General features: G+C 32.2%; 1 protein-coding gene and 1 long non-coding RNA gene across 2 annotated transcripts; both read right to left on the reverse strand.

Annotated features, from left to right (window-relative positions):
• Positions 1-1,402: 1,402 nt before the first annotated feature.
• On the reverse strand, positions 1,403-4,576 carry LOC111915503 (uncharacterized). The gene is made up of 3 exons (XM_023911155.1): positions 4,553-4,576; positions 1,971-3,091; positions 1,403-1,856 (listed from the first exon to the last, which is right to left on the reverse strand). The coding sequence occupies exons 1-3, from the start codon at positions 4,574-4,576 to the stop codon at positions 1,403-1,405; spliced, it is 1,599 nt and encodes a 532-aa protein (XP_023766923.1).
• Positions 4,577-9,769: 5,193 nt separating this feature from the next.
• LOC111915499 (uncharacterized) lies at positions 9,770-11,343 on the reverse strand. Its single transcript, XR_002858185.2, has 4 exons — positions 11,166-11,343; positions 10,948-11,042; positions 10,095-10,195; positions 9,770-9,940 (listed from the first exon to the last, which is right to left on the reverse strand). It is a non-coding gene; the product is annotated as an uncharacterized LOC111915499 (long non-coding RNA).
• Between the last annotated feature and the right edge of the window lie 644 nt (positions 11,344-11,987).

Below are 11,987 nucleotides of genomic sequence, written 5' to 3' on the forward strand. Positions count from 1 at the left end.
AGTGGTCCATTGTTAGCTCACTTTTTCTTGGATGTGCACCCAACCACAAAATATGGAAACCAACCATCTATCTATCACGTTCCACTGGAATTTGTGATCTGTTTACACATTTTCGTTTTTTTATGAATAATATAAATATTATTTTAGATATGTTATGACTGTACAGTATCTTCCTTCATAGAAAAAATTATATTAAAGTTATATCTATATGTCAGTAGTTATCGGAACTGATAAATCGGTTGTACCGAATATAATACATAAATTTAATTTAGCTTAGTTTTGTTGAGTTTTTAACCATAATAGGATGGATAGAAATTTTTTTTTACCATTTTACTATTCTTTCAAAACTATTTATCATTTTAGTGTTTTTCTTATTTTTCTTTATTTTTTAGTTTTTTTTCAGTTTTTTTTTTTTTTTTTTTTTTTTTTTTAATTTAAATATCTTATTTTTCTTTTTTATTCCACCTTTTAATTGTTTTTCTTATTTTTCTTTACTTTTTAGTTTCTTTTAAGTTTTTTTTTTTAATTTAAATATCTTATTTTTTTTCTTTTTTATTCCACATTTTTATTGTTTTTTTTTTATCCTTTTTTTACTGTTTTTTAAATATATGTTTTTTTTATTTATTTTTTCAGTTTTATTTAAATATCCAATTTTCTTATATAACCTTTTTACCATCAAATTTTAGCCTCAACATTAAAAAATAATCAAAAACCACCACTATAATCAAGTTTTAAGATGCAAAAATTCCAACATTCACATACAATGTTTTTAAAGTGAAAAAAAAAATAAGACATCTCAACATTGTTTCTTACAAAAAAAAACACCACAAAAAAAAAACTCCAACATTGTTTATTACAAAAAAAAAACATCACAATTAGCTTCATCTTGAACCAGTAAAAAATCATTACCCGTAAAAAAAAATAATAAGAGAATAACTATAACAAATGCCATAAAAATATATATATATTTTTTAAATTGCCTTGAGATAGACGGACATCGTTTTCGATGATGTCCCGGTTGCCTACAAATTCCACAAAGATTGACATTTCTTCCTTCTTTAATATCCATGCCATTTTTTAGTCTTGTTGAACGAGGACGACCTTTTTTATTTCGTAATAGTTCTAAATTTGGAAGTAATTCATTAAATTGTGATTGTGGCCAGTACGCTTCATGAGGAAGCGGGGAGAACTCAGATGCCCAAGTAGCATAATAGTATTCAATCGAGTAACATCTATCAACATATTGCCAACTATTCAAAGAGAGTTTGGCACATACACTCAAGACATGAGAACAAGGATATTTTAATGCCTCCTATTTACCACATGTGCAAGTTTTTTGATCCAAATTAACTACTTGTACGTTTCGACCTCTTTGAGTTATCAACTCAAATATACCTTTTTCTCAGTTAAAAGATCTTAAGGAATGTGCACTTGATTTTGCCATCAAAGCTAGTTGTTTTACAACAACATGTGGAGTATGTGCATCTCCATGAGCTTGAGAGCTAGATCCTAAAGGACGTCTCACCTCAAAATAATGCACCATTCTATAAAATGTAAGTTGTACACAAGCTGTGATTGGTAAGAAACGGGCACCTTTAAGTACACTGTTGAAAATCTCTGACAAATTTGTTGTGAGCAACCCATATCTTCTTCCACCATCATGTGCAAGTGTCCATCTATTAAGTGGATGACTCTCCAACCATTCTCGAGCATGTGGATTTAACTTCCCAATTCCTTCCATAATGGAGTTGAACTTTCGAATTTGATTCTGACTCCCGGCACGATAAGCTAAAGCTTTCAATTCTGAATTACGAAACTTGTCATAAAAGTTGTTGATGAAATGTCGTAAACAATACCTTTAAAATTAAAAAAAAAAAAATAATGTAAGTTAATGAAGCAAGTTATTGAAATGTCCTAAAATAATAGTTAAAGAAATATAACAATACTTATGAAAACCATGTGGCTCTAACCATGGAGATCCATGCTCATTGACAGCCTTAAGAATTCCACCATGACGATCAGATATTAGACATATGCCTTCACGGTCTTTCACCACATGATTCTTAACATGAGAAAGGAACCAATCCCAAGTATCATAAGATTCATTTTCTACAATAGCAAATGCAAGTGGCAAAATTTGATTATTGCCATCAACTCCCATTGCAAATAGCATCTTACCCTTGTATTTACCATACAAGTGTGTACCATCAATGGTAATCACTGGTCGACAATAGTGAAACCCTTTGATAGAGGGAGCAAAGGCCCAAAAAACACGCCTAAATTCAACTTCATCCACATCGTTCGATCTTGAAACACACCATTCAACTATAGTCCTTGGATTGAACTTTTGAAGTGCGCCTAGATATTTTGGTAAAGCGACATAAGACTCTTCCCAGTTTCCAAACACATGTTCAATTGCTTTTTGCTTTCCAACCCAAACCTTCTTATATGAAGGAGTATAGCCCAACTTTTCAACTATTTTAGCTCTCAAAGTCGGAATACTTATAGAAGGTTGCTCTTTTATAAGGTGTCTAGTTTCCATAGCAATTAAGGTTGCATTTAGGTTCGGATAGTCTAGAGAAAGCTTAGAGTGTAAACAAGTGTGCGGACCGGTATACGTTGTGATTTCAAAATAACCACTACGTTTACGTTTACTTGCATGAAGCTTCCATTTGCAACCAGATTGTAAGTACAACTTGCATCTTAGAGTCCAAATAGTTGGGCGTGACTCAATGACCTCAAATTGTCTATGTGTCCTAATGCTATGGATCTTGATTGCTCTAACAAGTTCCTCTTTATCCTTGAAAGAATCTTTTCCCAACTCTCGGGTAAAATCATTCTTACTCATTGATTGTGTCATACTCCAATTTTCATTGATAGTCAAGTTTGTTCCTTCCATATTAGTAAAAGTCGAAGGTAATTCAACATTATTGTCAAAAGATGCTTCATCATCATCTTCATCTCCAATTTCATCTTCCAATATTTCATTTAACTCAACATCATTGTCTATATTCATCACAGTAGTCACAACAACAGCTTGAGAAATTATAGAAAAATTCTCATTGTCAATCATGTCTATAATAGAATTCATCTACAAACAAATAAAAACAAGTAAAAATTGATCAAAAAATGATCATATGAATTTGTGATAACAAGAAAAAAGAAACATAATAATATTATTGCAATCAATTCCATCAAAGATTTTGAAAAAAAAAAAAAACAAATTGTGACGATAGAGGAGGTTTCCAGAAAAACAAGCTATAACATTATTTCAGTCAATTCCATTCACAGAAGGAAAATAACATTATTACAATCAATTCCATTCACAGAAGCAAAATAATCAAAACATAAATTGATCAAAGCAAATAATCAAAACAAAAATTGATCAACAATTCGTCCTAACTAGAAGAAAAATCGAGACAAATAAGAATAGTGAAGCAAAAAGCAACCATAAACTTAACAATTGGAATCCAGAAGCAAATAGAAAACTTAAGAATCGGAAACAAAATCGATAATTTTGCATACCTTGCAGGTTGCCGGCGAAGAGGGAGGATACGCAGGCAGCCGGCGACGATGGAGGAGGTGCAGCAGCCGACGATGGTGGAGGATGCTACGACAGAACTGGAGGTGGAGCCCTAGTTGGGTTTACGATTTTTTTCTGATCTCGTTCCAACGTTCCAGGGACAAAAAAAGAGTTTTTTTTAAAAAAAAAACAATAATATTATTATTAAAATTAAGGTAATACCATTTTGGTAAATATTTTTGAAACAACACTAATATGGTAAATATTTTTTCCATTAATAAAAACTCTAGTTTTGTTAGAAAGCTAGGTAGGCACTCGTAAAGTAATATTAATTTTTTTTATAGAATTGTGTGCCACATCAAATGTTACATACACACCTTATACTAGGGTGAGTATTTTTTTTCAATTCAATTTTGTCTTAAACGAAAACATATACATTTTTCTTTTGGCTTTTGGGTTTAAATGAATCGGTTTGGAGTTGCTAAATGTGTTTAAACCTATGTTTCTCTCAAAATAACAATATAAAAGGTCGTTTGATAGTTGTTGACTAGATTAGAGTTAAATGTATTAACTTCTAACCGAAACTTTTTGTATGATTTTGTATTTGACTGACTATGCAAAATGACTATATTATATCCAAACAACATTTTTTTATAATAATTTTGTTATGATTTACCATTTAATTTATAAAATTATATTTTTTATAAAAACATTCAAAATGATGTAATTTACATCAATTCTTTAAAAAATATGCATACAAGTGTATAAACATATAACACTTGGATAAAACCATAAAAAAACTTTCAATGATGGATAGTTTCATATTAATAGTATGGTTTATTTTTACCTAATAATCAACAGTATATTACATTTATAGATAAAGATCATGCTATTGATTTCCAATTTTTCAAATATGATCAAATTATTATGACATTGATTCATCATCACAATAACAACACATTCAACCACTGCTAAATGGAATTTCTTCCGTGATACACAATGTATGGAAAATATCACCTTAATACTTACACATTCTTTTCCATATCCAATCATTAATCTTATCATTACCCATGACAACTTGTAATGAACAGTGCTAAGAAGTTAAAATTAGTAAAGGGAAAACTGAAAAAATTGCATCATATTGAAACCATTAATCTTATCATTCGATTAAGTAGAACAAACAAAAATCATGGAAAATAAGCAATACTTGAAACATATTGAAACAAAATTTTATTTAGCATTCCTAAATCTTAACAAACTCTTTTAACTTAAAATAACTTATTTCAATTAGGCATTTCATTAAATACTTTATGTGTTGTACAACAATGCAACCCTTCATCACAATCAAACACCCCTTGAATATCGAACCCTTCTAGAACTTATACATCGTCTTCTCCACCAATTAAACCTGCATAAAACATGAAAAATAAGAGGAGTAGACGCAAAAAAAGGAAGAACATCAAAATATGATATAAAAACAATCTTAAGATAGAGAAGTAATATCGGAAAAATGAAGCATGGTTTTTTTCTCCGATTTTGCATATCAAGGAACCGAAATCAGTTACAATCGATCAAGTTGTTTAAAAAAAGACGAAACAGATGCTTACATGTTGACGCAGCTTTGGTCGGAGAAGGACGAGGTTTGACTGAATCGTCGATCTATGTTTTGTTCTCTATCTGAGAAGGGAAGCTGGAGTGAAAGAATTGTGTTTTGCTGTTGCATTTTTTCTTTTAGGTCATGAGGGAAGATAAGGGAAGAAGAGGGTAGCAGGCTTTTTTCCCCAATCAACCACATATTTGGAGTAGACCGAGTAAGCTCTTTGGGCCAGCCATGCTGACTGAGTCAGCAAAATTTCGGATTTACCAAAAAGCCTGATTGCTGACTGAGTCATCAATCAACTCTTACTGTACCTAGTAAGTTTAAATCAAACAACCCCTAATACAATTGAAACATATATAACAAATCCAAGTGGGCAGCTCCACAAGGTCCAATCTGTTTTGGATATATTTTTTTATTATATTATATTATATTATATATATATATATATATATGTATGTATGTATGTATGTATGTATGTATGTATGTATGTGTGTGTGTGTGTGTATATATATATATATATATATAGAGAGAGAGAGAGAGAGAAAGAGAGGTAAAAGATCAAATGAGAACCATACACCTGCTGTAGATCCCTATGATGCAATATTTTTTGTTTTTGATTTTTTTTTAAGGTGTGAATTTAATGTTTTAATCTCTCATTTGTTGTTTAGTATTGATAATCTTAGTTTTAGCTGTTATAAATTGTGAATACAATTTTGTTTTCATATTTGAATAAATTGTTGTCGCAGCTTAGGGTCTTTATATTGTGTGTTAATATTTGTTATATTATTTTCATAGAACGGTTCTGGTTATTTAGAATGTGTGTCATTATGTTAGTGTTTTTTCAAATGATGTCAATTCAGATTTTTTTAAGTTGTGAATTGTGATGTTTTAATGTTTCACTCAAGGTTGTAGCACTCGTTACTCGGTATCTGTTCGGCCGATTACCGAGTAGCGAGTACTCAAGAGTACTCATAGAGTACTCGAATTCGGTAATTCATGTAGAAATAGTTTTAGGGAAATTATATATGTCAAAATCATAAGTTAAAATAATAAGTTGATTAAAATATATAACAAAGTTAGATACATGAGAATACACAAAAGCTAAAAGACACATAATGGTTTCACTTCGTGAATAATTACTGAAAGTTTAAGATATATATATATATATATATATATATATATATATATATATATATATATATAGTAATAATCACATGTGCATGTTAAATAATAAATCATTAAGTAAGTTATACATATTAATCACCGAGTTGACCGAGTTTTACAACACTACTTAGTTCAACGAGAGGTTGATCGGGCTGTACTCGGGATTCTATAACTCGTCTAGGTAAGGGGCCGTGTAGCAAGTACTCGGATAAGTTGTAACATCCCGAGTTCAGGAGTGCAAGTTCAGGGTTCAAAGTGAAAATGTGGATGGTCAAATCGGCGAGTAGGGTCGCGATTCTGGTCGCGTGTTAAGTGGCCAACTCGGCGAGTTGGTGCTGTGTGGAGAAAACCCTAATCCCGGGGGTTGAGCCCTATATAAAGAACATAATACCCTCTCCCCAGCCTCTTTACTCTCCCTTGAAGTCCAGAAACCCTAAAATTCGTTTGTGAGAGAATTAGAGAGCATTTGGATCTTGAAGGAGTGTTTGTTGAAGAGATCCTTGAAGATTAAGAGGCTTGGCGCAAGGGGATTTACAAGGTTTTGGCTTATTCTTCTGTTGGAGTCTTCTCTTGAGGTAATGATTCGTTGCTTGAGCTGTTATCCATCTAGATCTATCATTTGTGGGATTTTTGGGAGTATATCTAGTGCTATCTTGAGTTTGGAGGTTGGATATGAGGTTGCTACCTCGGATCTAGAGTAGTAATGATCCAAAAGAGCATAAAGTCCCTATTCAAGAGTTGTTGATGAAGCCTTGTAGTCCCAAACCCTAGCCCTAGAGTGTATTATGCTTAGATATCCTTGGATTCACATAAAGTTTGCCACTTTACATGATGTATGTCTTGTATAAGAGTAGATCTATGGATTGGAGACCCTACATGGCTTGGAAAGCCTTTGTATGGGTTAAGAGCTAGTGGTACTCGGTGAGTCACATAGGTGTACTTGGCGAGTTGGTTGAAGATAGGCAGCAACTCGACGATTTGGAAGAACAACTCGGCGAGTTGGTTGAAGATAGCCTTGGACTCGGCGAGTCTGGTCGTGAGGTCCTAACCTGTCCTGGTTGAGCTGTGAATCGGTGAGTCAAAGGATGACTTAGTGAGTTGAGTACGAATAGACTTAGAGTTCTGGGACTCGGCGAGTCTTGGGGCGACTCGACGAGTTGAGTCGTGGATTGGGAGTTCTGAGTATAGGGACTCGACGAGTCAGCGGGTTGACTCGGCGAGTAGAGTCATTCAGGAAGTTTGGCTTTGACCAAGAGTTGACCAGTTGACTTACAGGGGTATTTTGGTAATTGTTGGCATTTATTTTGAGTTTAGTGTCTTAGTGTTGGCTAGTGGTGGAGATCATGTCAGTGGTCAGAGCAGCTTGGACTTATCTTTTCAGTCGGCAGTTGCAGGTGAGTTATCGTCACTATATCAACAGGGTCTAAGGCACCAAGGTTGGCCCTTTATCGGATTGTAATCCAGGTATCGTTGTTATGTTATTGCTTTGCTATGTTTGCATCCTGGTAGTTAGGATGGTATATGTTAGAGACCTGGTTAAGGTCGGTATCCTGGTATATAGGATGATGCTATGCTAGTGACCGGTTAGGTCGGTATCCTGGTTAGGATGATGTTATGTTATGTGATCTGCTAGATCGGTTTGATTGGATGCGAATTGTTATATGATTGTATGTTTATGTGCGTATGGTTGTTGGACTGGGGTTGGGTTGAGGCGGGTCCTGCTTTATGCTATAGGCCAACATACCCATGGCGGACCGGTTATCCCGAAGGCCCAGCGAGCGGTCCGGATAGGTTGTAGGCCCCACGAGGGCGGACCAGACGTGCCAAGGCTCGGAGAGTGGATCAGGCCGACTGAAGGCCCGATGTGGGTGGACCAGTCATACTGTAGACTCAGGGAGTGGACTAGGTGGATTGAAGGCCCGATATGGGAGGACCAATCACACTGTAGACTCGATGTATATGGCTAGACTCGGAGGGTGGAGCAGGTGGGCTGAAGGCCCGGTACGACGGACCAGTCACATAGTAGACCCGAAGTGCATGGTTGTTCTGTTTTGTTATGATATGTTATGTGGTTGGTATTTTGGGGGTATCTCACTAAGCTTTCGGGCTTACAGTTGTGGTTTAATGTTTTCAGGTACTTCAGGAGACCGTGGCAAGGCGAAGGCGTGATCGTACCGCTCCTCCTGTTTATGTTTTATGATACGGTTCTGGGAAGACTCTGATAATAATTGTTTTGAAAACCCTTTTGTAATGACTTAACGAACTGGGTTGTTTTTGAAAAGTTTAAATTGGCTTGAATTTTTAGAGTGTTACATAAGTAATCAATCAACTCGGCGAAAGTTTTACAACATTGGTTTCACTAATTGTTTAGTTATGTTAATGTTAGTTTTAACTGTTACTAATGAGAAATTATAAGTTTTCTGTAGTGAATACATGATTTTTTTAAGTTTTAAGTTGTGAATATATATATATATATATATATATATATATATATATATATATATATATATATATATATATACTCCGTCCCAAATTAATTGTCTACTTTTGACTTTTGAAGTCTTTTTTCTTCAACTTTGACCTTAAATATTTTTATTTGTGTTATATATTACATGATAAAACTTATAACAATGAAAAGAGATTTAAAATACAACTTATTCATATATTTTGCATCAAGTATTATCAATCAAAAACAAAAATATTTAAGGTCAAAGTTGAAGAATAAAGACTTTAAAAGTCAAACGTGGACAATTAATTTGGGACAGAGATAGTATATATATATATATATATATATATATATATATATATATATATATATATATATATATATAAGGTTAGGATTAAATGTGAATCACAAATATAGTGTGAATGTATGACCAATTTGTATCCATTAGATTAAAAAAATTAGTGGTTAAGATGATGTTGGCATTATGGTAATTAATGTGAAAAAAAATATTAATTGTTTTAACTTTGAAACAACTAGTAAGGGTTCAATAGTCAAATCTGTTTAACAGCAAAATACGAAGATGCATATTTTAAGGAATACATTTTAATTACTGTGAACGTTTTCATCTCTCTGCATTTTTTTAATTGTTGTTCCTAAATTCTTTAAGAATATAGTTTAAAATTCTTCATATTAGAAATTTCTTACACCTAAAATTCTTTAAGAATACCTTAATCTAACAAAAGAAATATCATATTTTGCAAAAGAAATAATACAATATAATTCTTTACGCATAGAATTCTTTTGAAATACTCATTCTTTAAGAATGTGTATTTTAATATCGAAGTTAGCAAAAAAATTACACTTATTACTAGGTACTATAAAAACAACAATTTGTATATAAACAAAAGGATGTAGAAAATGAGATTGTTGAAAATAATATAATATTATTGAAAAAATAATAAATGTGAATTACATACAACATATGTTCTTAAAGAATAACATTGTTCATTTTATAAGAATAAGAGTATTACATATGGGTATGTGTTCTTGATATTACATTCTATAAGAATGACAAACAATTTTTTGTTAAAATCCAACAATTCACAAAAGTTCAACCCGCATTATTCTTTGGACTTGATGTATTTTGACAGGAATATCTTGTTCCCATTTTGATGGTGTAGAATTTAGTATAAAAGATACAACATGCCTGCAACCAATAGTGGCAAAAAACACATAAACATTATTTGTGAAAATGAAGTAAAATAAGAAAAAATAATATTTGAAAATATGATAAAGTATCATAAAAAGGAACAATTATCATCCATTTATTAGCAAAGACGAACAGAAATAGCAATAACTACCTAAAACTGAAAGTATAAATATGCTAAAAGCCATTTATTGGTTTCAATTCTCCTACCAAAACTTTGAGGGTTGTTGACTTCTTTGGGCCTACGAAGGCTACCTGGAAATTATCGAAAATGTCAACAAATAAATCAAAATTGCATAAATATTAGGAAATAAAAGCAACAAATAGTTAAAATAAATCATGTTTGTTTAACGACAAATCATTATATAAGCAAAAAAAACAAAGAGCGAGTCAGGGGCGTAACAAGGAACATTACAATCATACACTAGAAAGTAACAACAAAATAACTAACCAAACCAACAACATGAGCTAGAGAACCACCAAAAACAAAACCTACCAATGGCAAAACAACAAATCAAATCTGACTAGGGGTAAAACCGTCAAAAACCACCAAACATAATTTAGCATCTTTGTAACTATTATATCATCTAATGGCAACTCAACATTCTTTAAAGAAATTTAGGGCATAATTTGTTGTAAGATAAACGAAACCTACATGAAATGTTTCAAAGAATATCCCATTAGGATAACCACAAGAGAAGCAAATACATTGTGTTGTGTTGTTTTTTGCAGAAGAAAATGAGAACAACGCTCCAGGTCTTGTTTGTGCGTTTTGGTTTTCCTTCTACTGTGTGCTTGTTCAAATCACAATAACTAAAAAGAATAAAAAGTAATAACCATGTAGATGATAACAATTCATCTCATAACATATACCCCTAAATCATAACCTATATAATCACTTTTGATATAGAGGAATGTGAAGCAAAGTTAATGCATATTCAAGAGAAACTATGGATTAATAACTGAAAAAATACCTTAAACTTAAAAATTGATGTGAGAAAACTTACATAGAGAGTCGTAACCCAAAAAATTTAATTTTGACTTTTTCATAGCTTCTATTTTCGATCCCAATCACAACAAGTGTAACCACACCTTTCATTATCTGCTCATTATTTGAAAGCTTAATAGTTGTCTACAATATTCATAGTATTCATTGCACTAATGAACTGGTAGAATCAAGACAAAGGAGAATCGCGACAGGTAATATAGGGAGAAAGAAACATACCTCAATTGATTATATGACTAATTACCACAAAAAACCCTCGTTTCAATAGTGGTCGATTTCCTAAGGTCATGACTGGCGGCGACAACAATGGATTCCAGACGGCGGTGTTCAGTTTTAGTGAAACGATCGACGAAAGAGAAACAGGTCGGTGAGGACAACCGAGAAGAGGGGAGAGATAAAGAGGAAGAATGTTGCTTATTTGGGGTTTCATTCCACAAAATATACGTTTATAATTTTGAGCATTTAATTAATTAATTATTAGATTTCCTATAATACCCCTAGATATTGATTGGTCAAGAATTGGTTATACATTCATACAATATTTAGGGTTCATATATGAACCTAACTCTCTCTCTCCCTCCCTCTCTCTCTCTCTCTCTCTATATATATATATATATATATATATATATATATATATATATATATATATATAAGTTTTAAAGTATGAATATATGATTTTTTCAATTAGATTTGATTTTTCTTTTGTAGAGCACACAATGTGTGTGATGATTTTCTTTAATGAAATATATAAGTTTTAAGTTGTGAATGCATGGTTTTTATAAGTTTTATACTACAAATGCATGATTTTTTTTAAGTTGTGAAATTTGTCTATTAAATTGTGAATTAACTATATTAAGAGTTTTAATTTGATAATATGGTCGTGAATGCATACATTTGTGTACTAAACTGTAAATTTATTGTATTAAGCTTTGAATTTTGTGTAGTAAGCTGTGATTTTTCGTTTTAAATTGTAAATTGATTGCATCAAGCTGTGAGTTTTCTATTTAAACTATAAATTGTGTAACACCCATTTTAGTATGA

This window comes from Lactuca sativa, chromosome 2 (genome assembly GCF_002870075.4).
Source record: "Lactuca sativa cultivar Salinas chromosome 2, Lsat_Salinas_v11, whole genome shotgun sequence".
Lineage (NCBI taxonomy): Eukaryota > Viridiplantae > Streptophyta > Magnoliopsida > Asterales > Asteraceae > Lactuca > Lactuca sativa.